The following is a 21,841-nucleotide window of genomic DNA, read 5'->3' as shown; positions in this document are numbered from 1 at the left end:
TTTTTTTTTTTTCTTTTACTTGAGAGACAGAGTGAGACAGCATGAGAGGGGAGAGGGGCAGAGGGAGAAGCAGACTCCCCACTGAGCAGGGAGCCTAATTGGGGACTCAATCCCAGGACTCCAGGATCATGACCTGAGCCAAAGGCAGTCACTTAACCAGCTGAGCCACCCAGGCGCCTGAAATTCTGTATTCTTAAACACAAGTACCATTTGTGTTTTCGGAGTATAAACTCTGTAGAGACATGATACGTTTTATACTTTAAATTTTTTTCATTTCATTTTTAAAGTTTCAGATATTTATTAATCAGTGCAAACCCCAACACAATTCACTGTGATTTTGGGCTTTAGAGGGGAAATATTTCCTGGATAAGTGGAAAACTGTGCAGATGCTTTCTGGAAGACTTTCACCTTTCTAGTGAAACATTTCATTTAGAAGTGTAGGCCATTGGGGGCACTTGGGTGGCTCAGTTGGTTAAGCAACTGCTTTTGGCTCAGGTCATGATCCCAGAGTCCTGAGATCGAGCCCCACATCAGGCTCCTTGATCAGTGGGGAGCTTGCTTCTCCCTCTCCCTGCTACTCTGCCTGCTTGTGCTCTCTCTCTGTCAAATAAATAAAATTTATTGGAAAAAAAAAAAGGACATCTAGACTGTCTTCAGTTTGTTACCAGAATGTGGAATGTGCCACGGTCATGGAGTAGAACTTGTGTTGATCACTGGGACCCAGTTTGTTCTGGGCTTCCGCGTTATTCTTCCCATCCCAGCTGACATCCTGATTGAACAGTGCCAGGTGCAAGGCATACAGCTTTGCTCCAAAACCTCCCACTCCAGTAAATGGGAAGAGCGGGGAATCGAGCTCTTAGGCTTCTCGGCTGATCCAGGATCTGGCGTGACCTGGTTGTGGCTGAGGCCTCTGGTCCAGAAGAAGAAAAGATCAAATCTGCAAGACGCCCAACACTAAGGTGTCCCTACACTGGCGGGACATCCCTGTTGTATACTTCCTTCCTAGAGAAGAGAATTACAGTGATGGTCTTTTTAATATTAACTACAGCAGACGTACTGCCAAAGTCCTTTACGGAGGAGTTCAAAGGCAGTCGAGGAAGCAGAGTCTTCCCCTGCCGAACGTCCCTCGTTAGGATTCCGCGCATTAGTTTTACAAGTCTTGTTTAAAACAGATCTTGCCAGACAGACACTTTCCCATACGTTCTCCGACAGATGCCAGGTTATTTCAGACTCATTCATTTCCTTGTTTTTTCAAAGTACTTAGTTTTACTTTATTACACATCATTGGTGAACTGATCTATTGTTTAATTAAAAAAGACCTCCCCCCCCCCAAAAAAAAAAACCCCTGAAAGCAATCTCACATGCACATTGCACTGTTATCTCTCCCAAATTGTATCTGTCTCCACCCCTGCCCCCACCCACCACGGGGGTGTGGGTCTGTTTCTTCACTGGGCACCCGAAGGAGGGAGGACCATTTATATATTTATTTTAATTAATTAATTAATTTATTTATTTATTTTAAAGACTTTATTTATTCACTTGACAGAGATCACAAGTAGGCAGAGAGGCAGGCAGAGAGAGAGGAAGGGAAGCAGGCTCCCCTGGAATCATGACCTGAGCCAAAGGCAGAGGCTTTAACCCACTGAGCCACCCAGGCGCCCCTATATATTTATTTTAAAAGCCTCTGTTGGGTCTAAACTTGTTATCCTTAAACCTCAGCTTTCTTTTTTAAGTTCCCACTATTTTAAACAAAAGCCTCAGGATGTGGCCCTGGAATTTACAATACTACTTCTCAGCCCTTTGCCTGTTTTTAAGTAAGTCTTTTCTTAGGCTCTGGGGAGTGCAGACAGCTCTCCTGGAATATGAACATTTCAACGTGAAACCTCTGAACTCTGCCAGGTCTGCAGAGGCGTTTTAACGTCCACCCCAGGAACTGTACACACGCTGTAGAATTTACAACTCATCACTGTCACAGACTGAGCTCAAGAGTAATACATGAACCAGCCTTGGTGTGTAGTTTGCCGGCCAAGATCTAGAAAAGCAATCGGTGTCCTGCATGCACAATGGAAAAGAGAAGTAGGGCCGGAGGTGTATGGGGTCAAAGCAGAGGCCCACACATACGGGTGCCCCGGAATTTATTAAAAATTTCTTTCTTGCGGGCTGGTCCGTAGTTTGACTGAATCGTCATTTGTTTGTTTTGACTCCAGGGAAACATCTGGTTCCTCCCTGCAGTGGAGACAAACTGCTCTTATTCTGAGGCTGTCATCCATGAAAAGCATGGTTTGGGCTCAATAGCTTTGCTTATGAAAGGCTTGGGGTCCCTCTCCGCAGAAATAAACAGCTCTTGTAGTTGGAATTTTGTTCTCTGTTATAAACTCTGGCTCAGGGGTGACTCGGGAAGAGTGTCGAAAGCTGAAAGGGATAAATTTATTTTATAGAAGGCATTTGATGATTGAGGATGTGGCCAGCAGACAGTTTCCCACTTAACCTTTGTAAAAATGTCTTAGCCAAACTTCTATAAAGTTTCTGCAACTTTATCTGGAAATCCCAGAGGCTGGAGGTTGGAGGCTGGGTGTTAGGGCGAACCCGGAGAGCAGGGCGGGCTGGGGAAGGGGGAAGGGCTGTGGCCTTCTGTTCTCAGAAGGTGGCCAGGTTGTCCTGTGCCCTGTGTACTGAAGATCTTACTGGATGCTTTTGCCTCTGTTCGGGGAGCAGTTACGTAATTTGGGGGGACCCCGTGCAAAATGACCTTGTTGAAAAGTTACTAAGAATTTTAAGATGATGACAGGTCATTCACCCGAGGGTGGGGGGCTTGTGTGGACACACGGGTTGCACCCTCAGGGGGCCGGCTCTCCTTCCGCTGTAGGAACCTCAAGGAAAGTGAGAGGGAAAAGGGAAGAAGCCGTGTTCGGGTGTGTGCTGACTTCTCTCAGTGGGACGTCGGGGGAGTATTTTCTTCTAGTCGGAGACCGGGCAGTAGGGAGCCGTCCTCCTGTTTCTGAATGCTCATTGTTACTTTGTTAGGGGGACGGGAGGTCTGCCAGAGTGCGTCTGCACCTTGCTCTGTCTTTTGTTTTTTTGTTGTTTTGTTTTGGCAAGAACATTTGTAGAAAACTCAGAATAGCAGTGGATGTAAGGTTAGAAATCATGTACTCAGAACCCGTTCCACAGTTTGAAGTGTTTTTCATTCTGCGGGTTAATCCCAGCCCCCGGAATGCCTGGCCCGTCAGTCTCATTTTGTCTCCCTTTCCTTCTGCTTCCCTCCGTCACCCTGGCCCATGGCAGCCGCGAGGGCCGTGTGAAGGCCTTGGTTCAGATGTCCACAGCCGGCTGTGATACCTGGCTGGTGGAAAAGCCCAGTCAACGTTGGAACAGGAACCCTGGTATCTGTTTTCCCTTCTCTTTTCTTCCTGCCATGTTTTCATTCTTCTGGTTTTATGCCTGTCCTCATTCAGAACACACACACACACACAGACCCACACCACCCTGCACACAGCCCTGCATGGCGTGTTGTTGATTGCTGACAAATGGCAATGTGGAAAGGGAAATCCAAAGTAATGGTCAGGACCGTGGGGTCAGCTCAACAGAGTGGAGAGTCTGAAGATATCCCTTTGTGCAAGCTGCAGAGACCACCCCCTCCCCCGCCCCTGCCAATGCACACACACATGCTAGGGAGGAACCGTGGCTAAGAAATGCAAGTGGCCTCTTGGTTGTGTGGCTCCCGTTGCCCTCTTTCCCGAGAGGGAGCCTGCTGGCTGGCTGACAGATACAGTAGAAGACCTTGTCTGGGGGATCGGCCTGCTGGCCTCGGTCAGAATCTGCTCGGCAAGCGCGCGGATTAAAAGGGGTTTTTGTTGAGGTAGAGCAGATGGACAGGGAGAGGCAAGAGTTCACATAACTGATCGTAAATCAGGGCTCCGTTGTAGAAGGGAGAGATCTGGGTCTGGTCACTTAGAAGTTTGAGCTAATTTAATTTCTTCTTCTTTCTTATTAGAAGAACACCTCATGCTTATAAAAAAAAAATCACTGTGAAGAATTTAGAAAGTGTGTGTGCCAGAGAAAGGGATAAACTCCCTTTGTCCCCAGGAAGAATCATCCGTCAAGGCCTCCAGCATAATCCTGCTGATTTTGTCTGTCCTGCCGACATCCCCGCGCATACATATGCAGTTATGATTAAGACTGAAAATACCAATTTCTCTTTGAGTTAAATACAAGAGACGACTGGGAGCCAGGTCCGGAAGTTTGGAACACAAGCCCAGCGATCGCCTGGGTCAGGCCCCCAGCCTCAATGTTAGTAATAAAACCAAAGACTATGTGTAAATTTATGTTTGGGAAAGCCGAGGCGAGCTCAGGTGAAGGAGAAGTTCATTGGCACAGAGGGCCGTGCGGAATTTACCGTCTTCCTTCGAGCATCGCCTCGATCCGCTCCCTGGGAAGACTAGCGTGTCTGTGCTGTGTATGTTTTTCTTGCTGCCCCCTAGTGGCGCTGGGAGAAATGGTCGGGCAGGGAAAGAATTCTGCACATTGGACTCGGTCTTCCCCCATTTTTCTTTTCTTTTTCTTTTTTAAAAAAGATTTTATTTATTTATTTGACAGAGATCACAAACAGGCAGAGCAGCAGACAGAAAGGGAGGAGGAAGCAGGCTCCCTGCCGAGCAGAGAGCCTGACCTGGGACTCGATCCCAGGACCCCGGGATCATGACCCAAGCTGAAAGCAGAGGCTTTAACCCACTGAGCCACCCAGGCACCCCGTCCACGTTTCTTTTCTTCCTTTCCTTTCTCCCTCCCTCCCTCCTTCCCTCCCTCTCTCTTCCTCCCTCCCTTTCTTTCTTTCTAATTTTATTTTATTTATTTGAGAGAGAGTGATAGAGCCTGAATGGTGGGAAAGGGGTTGGGGCAAACAGAGGGAGAGGGAGAAGCACACTCCCTATTGAGCAGGGAGCCCAACGCTGGGTCCCAGGACCCCAGGATCATGACCGGAGCTGAAGGCAGATGCTTAACCGGTTGAGCCACCCGGGCATCTCTCTCTTCCCCCATTTCATTTTCCTTTCCTTTCCTTTTCCTTCCTTCCTTCCTTCCTTCCTTCCTTCCTTTCTTTCTCATTTTTCATTTTATTTTATTTTATTTATTTGAGGGAGAGTGATAGAGCCTGAGCGGTGGGAAAGGGATTGGGGCAGAGGGAGAAGCAGACCCTGTTGAGCAGGGAGCCCAGCGCTGGTCCCAGGACCCCAGGATCATGACCCGAGCTGAAGGCAGATGCTTAACCGGTTGAGCCACACAGGCATCTCTCTCTTCTCCCATTTCTAATGCTCTCACTCTGGCTTAGTGGATGTTCTCCATTCCGTCTGCACATATTTTGATAAAAGGAACCCTTGAGGCTCTGGGGCTCTCATTGAATTTAGTCCTGTGCTCGGTGAAAATGAGGCACATGGAACATTCAGTGTGAGATGTCCCAGCTGGGAGAGTCCAGAAGCCCTCAGAGCAGCTGAGGGTTGGTTCAGTTCACTGCTTGCTGGGTAGTCTGTCTAGAAGTCATTCTTCATGTTTGGGGGTTTCCCTCCTAGTGGTAGTTCCACTGACTGTTACCAGCACAAAATTCAATTAAGTACAAGAATTAATTAAGATGAAACTCTGTGGAACCTATTGGAAAATTTCGTTCAGTAGAGATCATTGGAATGCTATGGAAAATCTCAACAGCGGTAAATTATTAAAAAGACATATTGAATTATGTGAAAAGCATAGGATACTGTGAAGAACTGTAAAAGCCTGGAGTTGTACACTCAGATTATTTCATTAGTGTCTTTAAGTTCTTAAGCTCAAGCTAGAAATCCTATGCTTAGTGAACGTTGGGGTTTTGTGGAATGAGTGACCACAGGGAGGGAATAGCAGATTCGCGATTCCCTTTCCACTTTTGCCCTCGAGGCTGGATGAAAGGGCACTTTATTGAGAAGGATTGAGAGTCATTATTACTTCCTTTCTTTCTTGGCCTAATGTTTGTAAGTTAAATGGGCTTTTTACGAAAAGCCAGTGACTTAATGATTTCTCTTGGTGTTGCCCCTTCTGCAAGAATTTGACCATCACCAGAATCACGGCTCCCCTCCCCTCTGGGCTTGTCCATAGACCCACCAGGCCCCGACCTGCCCTTCCACCTTCCTCTCTTGCTGTTCCCTGCCTTCCATCCAGTGCTTTTGGCCTTGCCGAGGGAGGTGCAGCCTGCGGCCACACGTAGGCATGGACAACTCACATACACCGCTTTCTCCCATCTCATGAGTTTTCATGGGTTACTGGTCACCAGTGTCCTTCACCTGGCCAACTCTGGTCTCACCTTCCCTGCCAAGCCCACCCCGTTTGCTCCTGATTTACCCATTGCCTCCTTCCCTCCACTGGAATGTGAGTTCCGTGTATCCCCGCCTCTGGATCAGCGGGCATACAGCAGGCATTCAGTAGATGGTGCTGGAACATTGAAAGTATGACCAAGAGCCTTCTGTTTGCTGGGCAGTGTTCGGGTCCTCTTCCAAAGGGGGAGATTCCCCCCCCCCCTTTTCTGCTCCCTAGTCCCCCTGACTCACCTACATCCTTTCTCTCATGATTTCGCACTAACCGCATCTGTCTGGCTCTCTTTCTTACCAGCTCCTGGGTTTGCAACTACAGCCCTGGAGCCAAATTCAGCCCTGATGCCTTTTTTTTTTTTTTTTTTTGCGGGGGTGGGGGGATGGCCTGGTTGCTAAGAATAGTTTTGACCCTTTGGCGGCGGGACTGATCGCTGGCAGAGTTGGGAACCTCACCTCTTGTCCTACAAACCTAAACTGTTCACTGCCTTGGCCCCCGCCAGCGTGTCTGTGGACTCCAGAAGGAACCCGACCCTTTTTTTTCCTGGATAAGGGGACTGCCTTGCATCTTTGAATTCCCACGATGTAGCACTCAGTAAATGTTCTTTTTTGGCCTTGAACTGTACTCACTTTTTTTTTTTTTTTTTTTTTTAAATATCCTCCCTCTGCAGTCAGATGGGGTTGTGAATCCTGGCTCTGATCCTTTCTAACTGTGAGGCTGGTGGGGTGGGGATGGTGCAGGTCTGAGCCTAATTTCCTTGTCTGAAAACTCCCGAGGCGATAACAGCCATTTCTAAAGGCCATTGTGAGGACTAAAGGCAGCTGTCACCATGTCAGTGCCTCTACGGTGCTGAGTTCAGGTTTGTGTTTAATGTTAGCTGTTACTGTTTATCCATGTAAACATCCAGCTCAAGTGGTGTAGTCTGATCAGAGTCACATAAAATAGGTACCGATCGCAATTTTTTTTTAAAGATTGATTTATTTGAGAGAGAGAGAGAGAGCAGAAGTGAGCGAGAGCAGAGGGAGAAGCAGACTCCCCACACTGAGCCAGGAGCCCAGCTTGGGACTCAGTCCCAGCTAGGATCATGACCCAAGCTGAAGGCAGACGCTTAACTGATGGAGCCACCCACCCGCCCAGCAACCACAAATTTTAAAAAAATCAGTCATGTTAGGATGACTTCTTTCTTTTCAGGGATGTCGAAAATTAAAAGCTGATTTTCCAGGGGGCATCTGGGTGACTCCGTCTGTTGAGTAATCATGATCTCGTGATTTCGGCGCAGGTCATGATCTCTGGATTGTGAGATCAAGCCCCACGTTGGGCTCTGTGCTCAGTGGGCAGTCTGCTTGAGGTTCTCTCCCTCTATCTCTCCCCCTACTTGTGCCTTTTCTCTCTCTCTCTCTCAAATAAATAAAGTCCTAAAAAAGAAAAAAAAAAAAAGGAGTTACCCTGTCTATGGATCTGGTCCTTAATTTTCTTCTCCTTTTCTGTGTTCTTTTTTGTCTTCTTTTGAGGTTGAATGAATCTCACGGTACCAATTTAGAAAAGTAGCTGAAGTGCCGTTAAGACAGAAGGCACCTGCTGTGAGGGGGTGGGTTAGTGCAGGGCTCTGAGAGGTGGGGATTTGTTCCCGGAGCAGTCTCTGCAGCAGGTGTCTCTTCCTGGAGAGGCAGGCGACGCCCATGAGGTTGGCAGGGCCCAGAAGGGAATTACTTCTGGGCGTACCCTATTGGCTTTGCAGGCTCGTGGGCACTCTACAAAGGCGTGAGGAATTGAAATGCATTCACACATGATGTATCTTGGATCTCTTTCTTCACAGGGACAGTGAAGGTGAAAAGCTCCAACATCCAGGTTGGAGATCTTATCATCGTGGAAAAGGTGGGTGGGATCCCACAGTTTGTGACCGGTTGCTGTGTGAGTGTGTTAAGGGGGAAGTCATGGCCACCTCGTCATAGATCCTGACTCCGGTAGACTAACTGAATGTAGGCTTTTTGGGATTCTCTCCTAAAGCTTTGCCTGGGGAGGAAAATTTCTTTGCCATGAGACACCCACATAGAATAATTTTTCAAGGTTTATGTATGCTGTTTAGCCAAAACTTCTGCTTACAAACCCAAGTTTTGATTCCTATTGGTGTTTTTTTTAAAATATTACCATGAAGTCTTTCCTTGAAGCCTGCTTTCCCATAAAAATATTTGTCATTTACCGTTTTGAGCGATTTAAGCTTGCATTTTTTTTTTTGACTTAAACATCATGTTCTTCTGTCGTTTTTGTGGGGAGCACGGATCACGTGTAATACGAGAATAGTAAAAAATGGCCCAAAATGCCTTTTTAAAAATAGCGCCATTCATACGTTTATGACTTCAGCAAACACTCCCATCTCTTTTTGGAAGGTCCTGGTTTTGGGGGTGGCCCTGGAGAGGCTTGGAATAATATTTGATTAGAAAAGGATTGTATCCTAGCTTGTTTCTGTAGGAAGTGAACTATGCTCCTTTAAAGGGATTAAATCCAAGAACTCAAAGTTGATTTGAGGTGAAGGGAAGCTCCCCCGTGTAGTAGCTCAGGAGACCCCACGGACCCTCTATGTTATTACATACTTCTCTGTAATTAAACGAGGGCTGCCGTTGGCTTACGCCCGTGTTTTCTCGAGAATGGCTTTTGTCGCTTCTTACTACTCGACTTCCTTATTAAAATTCCACTCAAAGCCAAACATCAAGCCAGAGAATTGGCAGGAGCAGAAAGCGTGAGCAAGTGTGCGTGTGTCTTTGGTTTCAGCAGACTGACTGCAAGAAAGCCGGTGAGGGTGGCTGGCTTTTGGCCCGGGCCCTTCTGGCTGGAATTTCGGGAGGTAATGGTTGGATTCTCCAGAAAACTAGAAGCTCTCTTTCTGAGAGAAGATTTCAATAGGGGATTAGTAAAGTAACAGCAGCGGGCAAGATTTTTCAGATTCAAAACAAATTAAATCCCCAAAGCTGTGTGTGACAAAGGCAGAAAATGAGGCTGTGGGTTTCGGCTGCCCCCCCTCCCTGGTGAGGGGGCTGCGGTGGGGGGGGGTGGACGGAAACCCCACACATGGCTATTCACGGTAACAGTCTTTCTTTTCATTACACAGAACCAGCGGGTCCCTGCTGACATGATCTTCCTGAGGACATCAGAAAAAAACGGTAAACATCTGGGATCAATTTTGAAAATAACCATTAACCTTTCAGTGGTAATTTGGCAAAATAATCATTTGAAAATGGAACAGAAGTAGATGATCATTTTGGAGCCATGACGGCAAATCAGAAACATCTCTTTTAATAGAGCAGTCTTTACACAAAACAAAACAAAACGTCTTCGGTCCTCGCAGGTCAGTAGATTTTGATCGTCACCAAGATACAGTTAGCTGGGCCCAGGCTGACTGCCAGCTGGTGGGTCCACAGACCGCGGCTATGATTTTCCTTTCTGGGCTGCTGTTGGGCTCAACTGTAGGACTTGGCGGGATCAGGAAGCATGTTTCACAGATAGAAGCACCCAGAAATCCTCTCTCTTCTGAGAAAATGCCAGGAGATACGTGGGACCCTAGAGAAGGTGGGGAGAGAGGTAGGTGGCCTTTCTGGCCCTTCACTCATGAGCCGTGAGGCCACGCCTATCATCACCCATGAATGTATTTATTACCACAGCCCACTGGGACCTGAGCGAGCTGCTCTAGGCTCCTACCCGATGCTGCTCCCTCCCAGTTTTTCCCGGGGTGGCTGACACCTCTGCACCCCAACCCCATCTGTTGATTTTCATCTCCTTCTTCTTTTCTTTTTTTCTGTTATTTAAGCTGTTTTGAGGAAATGAGGCTGTTTCTCGCCTGAGTACAGGCACAATCAGATCTTTGAGCATCTGAAAAAAATAACATTTATATTCCTTCAGGGTTGCTGTAACTTATTTTATTATGAGTCAGATAAAAGTGCAGGTGAAACTTGATACGAACAATAATTTATCCAGAGATGGAGTGGAAGGCCCTAGATTCAAAGTCTTCTTTCAGAGTCTCCAGCTTCGTCCTCAGTGGGTTCTTGTATCCTTATCTGTGAAGACAGAGTGTCATGGATTAGGGTCCCTGAAATGCATCCTTCCCTGCCCCTTGCCCGCCCCCCCAAAGATTAGACATGCTTTTCCTCAGTGGTGCCCGGAGGTCTTAGCTGCGGTGTCCGGGAATTGAGCGTGTTCTGGGTCTGATGAAATCCACCGCTGACTCATTGCTGGGCGAGCTCGTTGGATGGAAAGAGGCCTCCGCGTGCGGGTGGGGAACGAGCACATGCTTTTGTAGCGCTTCCTGTATTTTGAGCAGCCGCCAGGGTCCGTTGTGGCATCCACACTGCGGGTGCTGTTCTGTCCACTTTTACACGCAGGGAAACCAAGGCTTGGAGAGGCTAAGCGTCCCCAAGGACGTGCGGCCAGTAAGTCGGGTAGCTGGTCTTGAATCCAGGAGTCTGGTTCCTGATCAGGTATCTCCTGCCCAGAACGGCCTCGAATGCTGTCTGTGCCAGCCCCCTGCTGGGGCTTCTCGCACCCAATCTCCATAGCAAGCTCCTGTGCTCTCTGTCCTCCCATTTCACAGACTGGGCCTGCTGGGTTTAGCAAAGTCAGGAAACTGGCCTAGGTTCCTATTGTGAGTGGATGATGGACTGAGGACTTTTTTTTTTTTTTAATTACCTTATTTGTCGGGGCGCCTGGGTGGCTCAGTGTAGGTTAAGCCTCTGCCTTTGGCTCAGGTCATGATCTCAGGGTCCTGGGATCGAGCCCCGCATCAGGCTCTCTGCTCAGCAGGGAGCCTGCTTCCCCCTCTCTCTCTCTGCCTGCCTTTCTGCCTACTTGTGATCTCTCTCTCTGTCAAGTAAATAAATAAAATCTTTTTAAAAATTTCCTTATTTGTCAGAGAGAACAGCAGGCAGAGCAGGCAGAGGGAGAAGCAGGCCCCTTGCTGAGCAGGGAGCCCGATATGGGACTCGATCCCAAGACCCTGGGATCATGACCTGAGCCGAAGGCAGACGCTTCACCGACTGAGCCACCCAGGTGTCCCTGGAGTGAGGATTTGAACCCAGATCTTCCGACCCCAGAGCTTACAGAGGAAGTGGGAAATGGGGTATTTGTTTTCCCTTTTGGTGGTTGGTCCCTGACTGGGTTTTTACAACGGCGAGAGCAGGCACTGCTGAGAGCCGCCGGGGGAGGGATCCTTGAATCGAAACGGACAGACAGCGCCCACCTTCCTTCCACAGGCTCCTGCTTCCTGCGCACAGACCAGCTGGACGGCGAGACGGACTGGAAGCTGCGGCTCCCCGTGGCCTGCACGCAGAGGCTCCCCACCGCGGCCGTGAGTAGCTTTCCCGCGGAAAGGCAGACTGGCACCCGTGTCCTTGTTGGGCTCTCGGACTCAGAGGCCCTCCAGGGCCCGATGAGGGATGTCAGGTGGGAAGGAGGGCGGGCAGGATGGGGTCCTGGGGGGCCTCCCGAGCACCTGTTGTTTCAAGTCACGCGGCCGAATGAAGTGCAGGCTTGGGAGGCTCTTTAGAGGGAAGCTCAGAATCTTACAAAGCCTCGACAAGGCGTCTTGCGTAAAGCTAGAAGGAAAGGCACATAGGTATATCGTCCCTCTGCTCAGGGCCTCTGGAGGCTTCTCGTTCCTGAGAACCCAGACTACCGTCCTTGCTGTTGTCCTCAAGCCCCGTGGGGTCTGTGTCCCTGCCAGGACCCTGACCTCAGCCTGGGTGCTCTGCCTGCCTGTGCCCTCTCCCTCTGGGTCCCAGTGTTTGCCCTCGCTGTTTCCTCTGCAGGGGACAGTTGTGCTCCAGTGGCTGCCTGGCTGGGCCTCTCCAGCCTACCTCCTGGGTTTTGTGCACAGATCTCCTTGCTTGAGAGACATTTTCTGACCACCCTCCCCTTGTCTTCCCACCCAACTCACTTCCAGGCAGTATCTCTGAGAGCAGAGTTCTGCCTGGTATGTTCACTGCTGAATACCCTATGCGTGGAACAGTGTGAGGAACAGCATGTAGAGCCATGTGTGGTACAGCCACGGGCCCTCTCCCAGGGCGTGGCCTAAGGAGTTAGAACCAGCAAGCTCTCAAGGGTGTGCAGAGCCCCACACTTCCCTGTCAGCCCCACATTACTCAGGCTATGATCTGTAAAGCAAGAGGGGCAGGGAGCCAAAGAGTAAGTTTAAGGACGAGCCACATGGATTGGATGTGGCCCATGGACAAGGTTACAGAGTCACAAAATGTAATTTAAACGCACAGAGGCCAACATGCCCCAACAGTGGCCTGAAAGGATTCGGCAGAACATGAAAGCTTTTCCTGGGCTTGTGGTCACAGGATTAATGCTGTCCCTTATCCATGTTCTGTGAGGAAGGAGTGAGCAGGACAATGTTCCATGTTATTAGGCCAGTAAATGCGCCCCCTGTCCTAATGATGTCTCATGGTCAGCGACAAGTGAAGTGGCACCATTACTAATATTAATTCTTAAACCAGAATTCTGGAGCAGTGAGTTTCTAACACTGTTTGGGAGCCCCTGGGAATCCTGAGGGGGCACCGTCCTGCCCTGAGATGGGGTTGGTCTAGTGAGAGGGTTCTGGTTTTTCTGGGTGACGCGTTTTAACTTCCTGGTAAGATTTCTCCAAGGGAAGCTTTCTGGTCCTCATAATGATTTGAAGGACTCTCTTTAAGAGATGGTCTGGAAGCGCCTAGAATCATGAAGGTGTGGGTCTGTCACGAAGGTGTGGGTCTGTTGCTGCACAGAGTTGCTTTGTCGGTGTGTGCTTTGGATGCGTCAGTTTAAGGAACACCACTGTTGGCCCCTCTCCCTGTTCCCCCATCCCCCGCCCCTGCCCTGCCCCGTCGGGCCCAGGCCTGGGCTGGGGCCCAGAGAAGGAGATGCTGCTGTCCTTGTTAGGAGACTCCTCCTTGCTGGGCTAGAGGGATCCGAGAGGGGAGCAGTGATTTAGCAGAAGAACCGTATGAAGGGACGACCTGGGCATCACAAGACTATGCTCTTGTTAAACTAAATAACTTAATTAATTGTATGGAAAGCCCTGGAGGAAGAAATGAAAAGTCTTGCTTGTGGCCTCTGCCCCAGACCTTACCTGCTTCCCTCTGGGGATCCTGTAAAGTCAGTGGTGATCTTCCCAGACCTCTGCCAGCACACCTCCCTACGTATGTACAGCTGTGAACTTGCTGATGGGCGAGGGGAGCGCACACGTATATGAGATTACCCTGTGTTTGGGATTCTGCAACTTTTGCTCCTGTCCACTTTGAATGTATCCCTGGGTTTTTTTTTTTTTTTTTTTTTTAGATTTATTTATTTTTATTTTTTAGATTTATTTATTTATTTGAGAGAGAGCAAGGAGGAGTGGTAAAGGGAGAGGGAGAGAGAAAAACTCAAGCAGACACCACGCTGAGCACAGAGCCCGATATGGGACTTGATCTCACAACTCTGAGATTACGACCCTGAGATCACGACCTGAGCCCCGAAATCAAGAGTCTGACTCTTAAATGAGTGTGTCACCCAAGCGCCCCTTCGGGACCTTTTCTTATTAGTACATAGAGGCCACAGGATAAACACATCTGCATGTGGGACCTCCTAGCTAGTTAGTAGAGGCCACAGGCCCTGGGCAGGGGATGACCAGTAACCTCTGCCCCACTCTGGGTCCCTGTAGCCAAGGTATATTGTGGTCTGGATTTGCCTGTCTACCTGATTGGAGATTTTTTTTTTCTCAATTTTTTTCATTGTGGTAAAACACACATCAAATTTACCACGTTATCGTTTTAAAATGTACAGTTCAGGGGCGGTAAGCCCATTCGCGCTGTGCAGCTGTCCCCACCGTCCATCTCCAGAGCTCTTCACCATGCGAAACAGAAACTCTGACCCATCAAACACAAGTTCCCCATTGCCCAGTCCCCCGTATCCACTACTGCACTTTCTGTCTCTATGAATTTGACTGTTCTAGGGACCCGATCTAAGGGGAATCATACAGTATTGGTCCTTTAGTGATGGATTTATTTCACTTAGCATAATGTGGTGGCCTGTGTCAGGATTCCCTTCCTCTATAAGGCTGGACAATATTCCATTATATGCTGTATCCCATTTTGTTCATCCATTTACCCGTCAGTGGGAGCATGGGTTGTCAGCATCTTTTGGTGACTGTGCGTAATCACAGCCGTACAGCATCTTCAAGACCCTGCTGTCACTTCCCCGCAAGTGGCTTGCTAATCACAGTAATTGTAAGTGTAAGTTTTTGAGGAACCGCCATATTGTTTTCCATGGTGGCTGCACCACTTTACGTTCCTTTGAACAGTCCATGGGCGTTCCGGTTCCTCCACATTCTTGCCCATACTTTTCGGATGGTTGCCATCCTCCTGGGTGTGAGGTGTTCTGTTTGCTTTTTATGCCTTTTCCAAGGCCTTACACAGAGCAGGGCCAAGTAAGTACCGTTGACTGAGCACAGACCTTCGTAGGTACCAACAGCTCTTGGCCCAGGCAGTGGAGCAGAAGGGGGACCTAGGCCGTGAGCTAGTTTGGGAAGCACCGGGTGAACACAGACACACAGGCATCTTCACTGAAGTCTGTCGGGGTGTTGTGGGATAGCATGTGGGGCGACCGCTAAGCGTAGTTTATAATAGATAATTTTTTCTTCTCTTTTTCCACCTCGCCTATACTTTTGAGAGCCTGCTTGCTGTTTGGGGGATGGAGTTGCTTTCGAAAAACTCTGGGGGCCTCCTGAGATCTCTTTACTTATTTATTTTTTAATATTTTATTTATTTATGTGACAGAGAGAGATCACAAGTAGGCAGAGAGGCAGAGAGAGAGAGAGGGAAGCAGGCTCCCCGCTGAGCAGAGAGCCCGATGCGGGGTTCAATCCCAAGACCCTGAGATCATGACCTGAGCCAAAGGCAGAGGCTTTAACCCACTGAGCCACCCAGGCACCCCTCCTGAGATCTCTTTAATCCTGAACTTTGTTTTTTTTTTTTTTTTTTTTAAGATTTTATTTATTTCTTTGACAGAGAGAGACACAGCAAGAGAGGGAACACAAGCAGGGTGAGTGGGAGAGGGACAAGCAGGCTTCCTGCCCAGCAGGGAGCCCGATGCGGGGACTCGATCCCAGGACCCCGGAATCATGACCCGAGCCACAGGCAGACACTTAATGACTGAGCCACCCAGGTGCCCCCTGAACTTTGTTTTAACTCCAAAACGTTACCTCTGTTGAACAGGATCTCCTTCAGATTCGATCGTACGTCTATGCAGAAGAGCCAAATATCGACATTCACAACTTTGTGGGAACTTTCACCAGAGTAAGTAGGCTTCGCTGACCGGGCGCTCCCGCCTTGCTGAGAGCACGTCTGGGGACAGAGACCTGCAGACAAGAAGTGTTTCCAGGTCTTTGTCAGGGGGTAGCTCTGCTCCAGGAAGGGGTGGGCTTCCCCTAAGAAGCCCCAGCTTGAAAACTGACGTAGTGTTTCTCAGTGAGGTTGGCACAGCGGGGGCTTTCTCCCAGCCTGTGAACAGCATGAGTTTCCCCGACAACGTAGACCCCAGCAGCGTTAGAATTACTGTGAACTCTGTGGTGGGAAGGCAGGTACTTTTGCTGTCTGCTTTGGACACATCCATGACCTCTTCTACTCACACAAGCCCCGGCTGGCATTGTTAACAGTTTTTAAGCCACTTCCCAACTATTCTACCTAAAGGCTAGAAATTAAATTTAGCTTTCAATTATTTGGAGAACCTGGGACCCCCACAGAATTCATGGTCTCTTCCTAGAAGCCATAGGACAGGCCAGCAGAGGGCTGCTTCTGTTTGATTTGCTTCTGCATTTTAGTTCCTGCCTTGCTGGACGTGTCTTCAGTGTTGGAAGCCTGTCCTCCTTTGGTCACGGATGACCCTGGGGATGAAAAGCACGCCCAGGACGGTGGCTTTGGAGCTTGGCCCTTCTCTCCTGGCTCACCTGGGGGCTTCCAAATAGGGGTCATCCTCTCTTCCTGTCTTGGGACGAGCAGGTTGGAAATAGCCTGTGGATTCTTCCAGAACCTTGTTGGATAAATGCGTGCCCATCGGTCTTTTCCAGGAAGACAGCGACCCTCCGATCAGCGAGAGCTTGAGCATAGAGAACACGCTCTGGGCCGGCACTGTCATCGCGTCGGGTAAGGGCGCCCTTTCTGGGGAATGTGTTAGCAATTTGAAAAGGAAAGAAAATCCTCTTGTGTAATTAGAATAATCATCTGTCAGTGGGGGAAATTAGCCGGCGGTCACATGGTATTTTCCACTTGCTGCTGCCCTCCAGGGAGTCTCGCTGACATCTGGTTGCCCCTCAGACGGTTGTGGACACCTCTGAGAGAAGCTGTTGTGGCCGGCGCTCTTTTCGGCAGCATCCACTCCGGGAATAGCCCTTAATTGCCACCTGAGATTGACGTTCTAATCTCTCCCAGAAACTGGGCCAGCCTGGATGTGCTGGCCGGAGGTCGTGTCTGGGGGGGCTGCTGAGCTCATCCTGCCAGTCCTAGGCGGTCCCTCCCCCAAGCACAGGAAAGGGCCACGGGCCTGAGTTGGAAACACCAAGATGATGTGGAAATTGGTGTCTTTTAGTTTTGGAACACTGGGGAGAGACTGAGCAGCAGCGGTTCCAGGGGCCGAGCAGTGTCTACCGTCATGGTGGTTGGTGGCAGTTGGGGGCCACGGATCTGTCCAGCACCTTGGGGAGGCCTTTACATGCATTACCCATTGCACTGATCCCTCCCATCGTTACTGTGAGGGGAGGTGCCGGTATTATCCCATTCTGCAGATGAGGAAACCGAGGCTCTGTGAGGCTAAGGAACTTGCCCAAGGTCACACAGGAGGTAAAAGGCAAAGTTGGGACTTGAACCCAGGCACTTTGTTGCAGAAGCAGAACATATTGCACGGTACTTGTTACTTTGTTACGTTACATATATGAGGTAATAGTATATACTATTATTAATATATAATTTTACTATTGCCAACTTCCTGTCTCTACTGCTGGAGGACGGCTTTCTCCCTCTCAAGCACCTCTTCCTCCTACCAACCCGTTTTCTTCTGCTTGATGCTGCTTTGTGGCTCTTTAGTATAATGTAGGTGCTCAGTCAGGATACTCTGTGGCTAAGGAAGGGAATGACCAGCACAGACCAGCACAAACTAAACGCGGGGCCGCCTTGTTCACCATCCACAGATGAACCACGTAATGCACATAGAGATGAGCACTCCTTTTACGTCTTCTGCTGTTTTTCCTTTTCCACTCCCTGCCTGTATTTGCTGCCTAATCTGGAATGTCTCTCAATTCCTCTTGCTGGCTAAAGAAGAGAAATGGGTCCTTAAGGCTCTGCACGGGCCAGGAGGAACTGCCTGCCACGCCCACAAACCCCACCCACAAACCACGCCCACACCATTGGCCACACCCACCAGCCCCTGCTGCAGCCCTTCCCCTCCAGCCTCTCCCCTGCCACAGGTCCACCCACGTCTCTCAGAACTGGTTACTCTTCCTTCCCAGTTTTCCTCCCCTTTGAAGGCATTTATTAACAAGTAGTTATTCCTTTTAATCTTTAATAATTTGGCAGAAAAATAAGGAGTGTGTTTTGATTTGCATTTCCTGGATTGCCTGGAAGGTTGGCTTTCCTTGTGGTCTGTGTGGTCTCTACCTTTCTCCCTTACTTTTTGTGCCTGCTAGCTATTTCTTCTCTTTCTCTTACTCGTTTGTGAGAGTTCCCCATTTCTGGTTTTTGAAAGGATTTTGTGGCGTATTTGATATGCAGGAGTTTCATAGTGTTATACTGTTCTTGTCTGTGATAGAGGTTCTCTTGTTATTGTTTTGTTTATTTCATTGAGAATATAGGAACCTCTTTCTACACATAAGACAGTTCTTAATGTTTTGGTCGATCTACTTTCTGTTTCTTCATATTGACTTGTGAGCGTGCTTCCTAGCAAAGACAATATCAAACTCATCTCGTATGTGATGCAAATCTCTTTTCAACGTTTATTGTTTGGCTTTTGCTTTTGTCTTTGATGTGCTTTGTTTGTTTTTTCCAGAGAGAAGTTCTAAATATTGATGTTATCCACATTTCCATAGAAACGGGAATCCTAGAGTAAAGGGCAGATACGTTTTACGTTGAGTGAGAGAATCCCAAGCAGACTCTGCACTGAACACGAGAGCTGGTCTTGGGGCTCCATCTCACAACTTTGAGATCATGACCCGAGCTGAAATCAAGAGTCAAATACTAGCTGACTGCACCACTCAGGCGTCCCAAAAATAAAATCTGAAAAAAAAAGTTATTTGTGAAGTTGGATTTTTAAAAGTGTTTTATTTTCATTTGCATTTTTCCAATTTGCATTTTTAAAATGTATATATGATTTGCCAGTTTATGGCCAATGCCCATTTTTTTCTATTGATGGATTCCTTTAAAAATTGATTCCTGGGGCACCTGGGTGGCTCATTCGGTGAAGTGTCTGCCTTCCACTCACGTCATGATCTCAGGGTCCTGAGATCGAATCCCGTATAGGGCTCCTGGCTTAGTGGGGAGTCTGCTTCTCCCTTTGCCCCTTCCCCCTGTTCATGCACGCTCTCTCTCTCTCTCTCTCAAATAAATAAATCTTAAAAGAATTAAAAAAAAATGATTTCCAAGAACTCTTTATAGGCTAAGAATATTATCCTTCTGCTTTTTACCTTAATTGCAATTACTGTCTCCCAGTTGGTCTCATTTGTATTTTGGCACAAAAATTTAAAATTTTTATACCCTCAAACCTATTGATTTTTTTTTTCTTTATGGTTTCTGGTTTTTCTGACATGCTGAGAAAATCTTACCTGCTTTAAAATAAGACAAATACACTGATGTTTTCTTGGAGTGTTTATACAGTTTCAGATTAAAATATTTGAATGTATGGAGTGAAGTTAGGAAAACTTACTGGCAGAAGGGCCTTACTTGGGCTCCAGCCGGAAGCTCTAGACCCTTGTGCCCAGTCTGTGCATGTGGCCCTGTGTCGAGACCGCCCCTGGGGACTGGACGTGTGTGAAAGGAGAGAGCGCACAGTTTGGGATGGAGAACAGCGGGCGGAATGGGGGTGTGAATGGAGATCAGATATGAGGGGGTAGAACTCCGGAGTTATGCTGTGTCCAGTGCCGGCAGAGCTGGGGGCACAGGGGCGCCTGGGATGTGGGCATCTGCTTGCCAGGCAGTAAGTCCAGTGGTCCGCACATCATTCCTTGCAGGCGGGTGTCCTTCTCCTTCCCTTTTACTGAAAGATAACACATATACGGACTGAATCCCAAACGTAGCACCAGTGCTCCGATCAGTAATCCAGGTTTTGTCAGCCCCCAGCAGTCCCTCCGCTGCCTTCCAGTGCCCCCACAGCGACCTCTATAAAAAGATTATTTATTTGAGAGAGAGTGAACAGAGCTAGCTAGAAGGCGGGCGATGGGGGGAGGGGCTGAGGAGGGGAGAAGCAGGCTCCCCACTGGGCAGGGAGCTGGATGTATGGGTGGGATGGGGGGCCCTCGATCTCAGGACCCCGAGATCATAACCAGAGCTGAAGGCAGATGGTTAAGTGACTGAGCCTCCCAGGCGTCCCAAGGGTAACAGCTATGTTGATTCCTCGTAGCTTTGAGTTTTTTGGTTAGCCACTTGTTTCAACAATATTAACATTTTAGTAGTAAATACATGTTCACATGTCTGTCTGGTTTTTATTCTGGTGATTTTCTTCTCTCCTGGCTGCTGCTTTCCATGCAGCAGAGCAAAATAAAACAAACGCATTTATTTTATTTTTTATTTTATTTTATTTTCATTTTTAAAAGATTTTATTTATTTATTTGACAGAGAGAGTACAAGTAGGCAGAGTGGCAGGCAGGGGAAGAGGGAGAAGCAGGCTCTCCACGGAGCGGGGAGCCCGATGCGGGACTCGATCCCAAGACCCTGAGATCATGACCTGAGCTGAAGGCAGCTGCTTAACTGACTGAGCCACCCAGGCACCCCTATTTTTATTTTTTTGAAAAAAAAAATTAAAGGATCATTTTAAGTATAATCTGCTTCCCAGTGTGAGGCTCAGGCTCACAACCCTGAGATCAAGAGTCGTAAACTCTTCATCTGGCTGAGCCAGCCAGACCCCCCAAAAACCTTTCCTGGGTGTCTCTATGGGATGCGGCCATGCTCTGTTGCTCGGTCCTGGCGCTGTGGTGGCTTGCTGGAAAATCCTCGTCTCCATCATGGTGGTGTTTCTAGTTCACTCTAAAAGTAATACAAATGACAGAGGAGATGGGAGGAAATGGGGGTGGGTCTCTGAAATCCCTCTGAAACCAGTGTAAAGGGAAGCAATTTAAGTGGCCATGTGGAGAGTTCTGAGGTGGAGGGACTTGTCAGCCTTCATCTCAGAGATGAACAGTGATGAGTCTTTTGTTTATCAGGCTCTTTTTATTTTTTTTAAGATTTTATTTATTTATTTGACAGAGAGAGATCACAAGTAGGCAGAGCGGCAGGCAGGGGAAGAGGGAGAAGGAGGCTGTCCACTGAGCAGAGAGCCCGATGTGGGACTCGATCCCAGGACCCTGAGATCATGACCTGAACCAAAGGCAGAGGCTTAATCCACTGAGCCACCCAGGCACCCTATCAGGCTCTTTTTATTTATGAAGCATTTTGCTGCCATTCTCTTGTTTTGGTCTCACAACATTAAAGGGGGGTTTAATGGAATGAAGAATGGAGTCTCAGAGACGTTAAGCAACTTGTCTAAGGTCGCACAGCCTAGGAGGTCCTCTCCTGGGAGGCAGAGTGGAAAACAGGTTGGGAGAAGAGATTGAAGATGGGAGAAGAGATTTCAAAGTTTGTGATTGGTGATGTGGGAGGAAAGTGAGTGGTGAGAGCAGTGACCCAGTGGTATTACCCGCTGAGCCCTTCAGCGGGCGTGGGTTTCGGAGTCCGAGACACTGGACACATACCATTTCCTTACGTGGCCTCAGTTTCCCCTGCTTCTCAATGAGTAATCCTCTGACTGCATTCTGATTCTGACGCAAGCCTGGTTATATGCAAGCCATTTCCTTCTGGTGCACCCCGTCGAGAAACCGCCATCGTTAGTCATCTGGATTCTGTGAGATTTCACTTCTCAGTTCTCTTTAGAAGCGAAGTCCTATGTTCCGGTCACTCTGCTGTTACCACTTGAAAGTCTGAAAGAATGAGAAAGCTTGCCAGACAGCGCTTAGGGCCCAGCTGCCTCTGCTGGCCTCAACCTGGAGAGGACGCAGTCACCATGGCAACCCTGGGGAGTTTGCTGCTGGGCTGGGGAGTCACTGGGCTTTGCTGCTGGGCTGCGGAGTCACTGGGCTGTGAGAGGGAAGGGATGGGGCGTGGCCCGGGGGCTGTGGAGCCCGGTTCTTCTCAGGCTCTCCAGTTGCTTGTGCGGCTGCCTCCCCCGGCTCCGGTCCGCAGCCCATCAGTCCGTGGCCCTTGCACAGCCTGCAGGCAGTCGTGCCTGTGCACATGGGCACGTGAGCTTGAGTGTGTCCAGCTGGTCTGGA

General features: G+C 48.7%; 1 protein-coding gene across 5 annotated transcripts in view; it reads left to right on the top strand.

Moving 5' to 3' along the window:
- ATP9A (ATPase phospholipid transporting 9A (putative)) overlaps positions 1–21,841 on the top strand; it is a 132,645-nt gene that overhangs the window by 46,995 nt on the left and 63,809 nt on the right. For all 5 annotated transcript variants that reach the window (XM_047744960.1, XM_047744959.1, XM_047744964.1 and 2 more), the window contains 5 exons: positions 8,147–8,205; positions 9,437–9,488; positions 11,571–11,665; positions 15,552–15,632; positions 16,403–16,478. In XM_047744960.1, coding sequence (XP_047600916.1) covers positions 8,147–8,205; positions 9,437–9,488; positions 11,571–11,665; positions 15,552–15,632; positions 16,403–16,478 — 363 coding nt within the window. The remainder of the gene's footprint in view (positions 1–8,146; positions 8,206–9,436; positions 9,489–11,570; positions 11,666–15,551; positions 15,633–16,402; positions 16,479–21,841) is intronic.

The sequence above is a fragment of the Lutra lutra genome, chromosome 9 (genome assembly GCF_902655055.1).
Source record: "Lutra lutra chromosome 9, mLutLut1.2, whole genome shotgun sequence".
Lineage (NCBI taxonomy): Eukaryota > Metazoa > Chordata > Mammalia > Carnivora > Mustelidae > Lutra > Lutra lutra.
This window is presented reverse-complemented; position numbering and strand designations above follow the sequence as displayed.